This window comes from Pygoscelis adeliae, unplaced genomic scaffold, assembly GCF_000699105.1.
Source record: "Pygoscelis adeliae isolate BGI_AS28 unplaced genomic scaffold, ASM69910v1 Scaffold34, whole genome shotgun sequence".
Classification (NCBI taxonomy): domain Eukaryota; kingdom Metazoa; phylum Chordata; class Aves; order Sphenisciformes; family Spheniscidae; genus Pygoscelis; species Pygoscelis adeliae.
In genome coordinates this window covers 1,805,631-1,806,786 of record NW_008824658.1, presented here as the reverse complement: position 1 = coordinate 1,806,786, position 1,156 = coordinate 1,805,631, and the positions used below count along the sequence as shown (strand labels likewise).

The following is a 1,156-nucleotide window of genomic DNA, read 5'->3' as shown; positions in this document are numbered from 1 at the left end:
TTGCTCTCGAAGGCGCCCGAGGCCAAGGCTGGACGTGGGCGCAGCGGTCTCCCTGGATAGAGCAGCGGGGTGCTCAGAGATGGGGGGGTTTCTAGCTGTGGGAGTGTCGGAGGGGGCTGCCCCATCACCCCTCTGCCTCTCCCTTGCAGGATGGACCTCCCTGACCCCGCAGGTCCCGCCGACCTCCCCAAGCACATCCTGGACATCTGGGTCATCGTCTTGATCATCCTGGCCACCATCCTCATCATGACGGCCCTGGTGCTCTGCCCAGCCACTGCCGTCATCATCTACCGGGTACGGACTCACCCCACGCGCAATGGCATCGTGTGAGGCAGAGGCGACAAGGGACGGCCAGCTCGCCGGGCAGGGGGCCACAGCCGTGGGACCCTGTGCCGGGGACCCCGCAGAGCCTGATGGGGCACCCTGAGAGGTGGGGAGAGACGGGCAGGAGCCAGGGTGGATCAGCACCCGGACGCCTGTCCCTGTACCTGGCTCTCGCTGGGTGAACCCACTGCCTCCTATTTACTCACCGAGCTCACGGGGACCGTCGGGGAGATGGCAGCCTGGGCACCAGCGGGAAGATGTCTGACTTTGCGGATGTGTCCAGCTAGAAACGACTCCCTCCCGTGAGGCAGGCAGGCTGGTCTCGCCTTCGCTGGCGACCCCGTCTCCTCCCAGGCAAGCGGCAAGGAGTGGAAGTGCCCAGCAAAGTTATTTCTTCTTTGGAGTCCCAGCTGTCGGGGTGGTTGGGAAAGAAGGGTCAAAGCAAGCTGGATGTGGCTTCTGGTTGTGCATTCAGAGACTCGGCTAAAAGCATCGGTGACAGAGCCCGTCCTGGCTGCACAGCAGATGTGCAGCTGCACTGGCTTCTCCTCTACCAGATATCTGCTGAAATTGTAGGAAAACCCTATGGGACGGCCAGTTCCTCTGGGTTTCATGGGGCAGAGGAGCGCAGGCAGCTCCTGCCAGCCTGCCTGCCCGCACATCGGCTGCGCCGGGTCCCCCTGCCGATGGCGAGGGCCCTCACTGCTCACCCGGCATGCCGGCCCCGTTGGGGGGGTCTGTGCGCCCCTCGCCTGGGCAGGCAAAGCGGGAAGAGCAGAGGGGTTCGTGCCCAGGCAGTGGCAAGGGACCATGTAAGCTCTTACATTGCCCC

The 1,156-nt window shown here is 64.3% G+C and overlaps 1 protein-coding gene across 1 annotated transcript; it reads left to right on the top strand.

Annotated features, from left to right (window-relative positions):
* The first annotated feature begins 150 nt into the window (after positions 1 to 150).
* Positions 151 to 1,150, top strand: SMIM3 (small integral membrane protein 3). Its single transcript, XM_009322637.1, has one exon. It carries the CDS (start codon positions 151 to 153, stop codon positions 328 to 330), a length of 180 nt encoding a protein of 59 aa, XP_009320912.1. The 3' UTR covers positions 331 to 1,150.
* The last annotated feature ends 6 nt before the right edge of the window (positions 1,151 to 1,156 follow it).

What these genes read in the sequence shown, in the direction of transcription:
- SMIM3 (XM_009322637.1), top strand. Translation starts at nt 151, where the DNA reads ATGGACCTCCCTGACCCCGCAGGTCCCGCCGACCTCCCCAAGCACATC.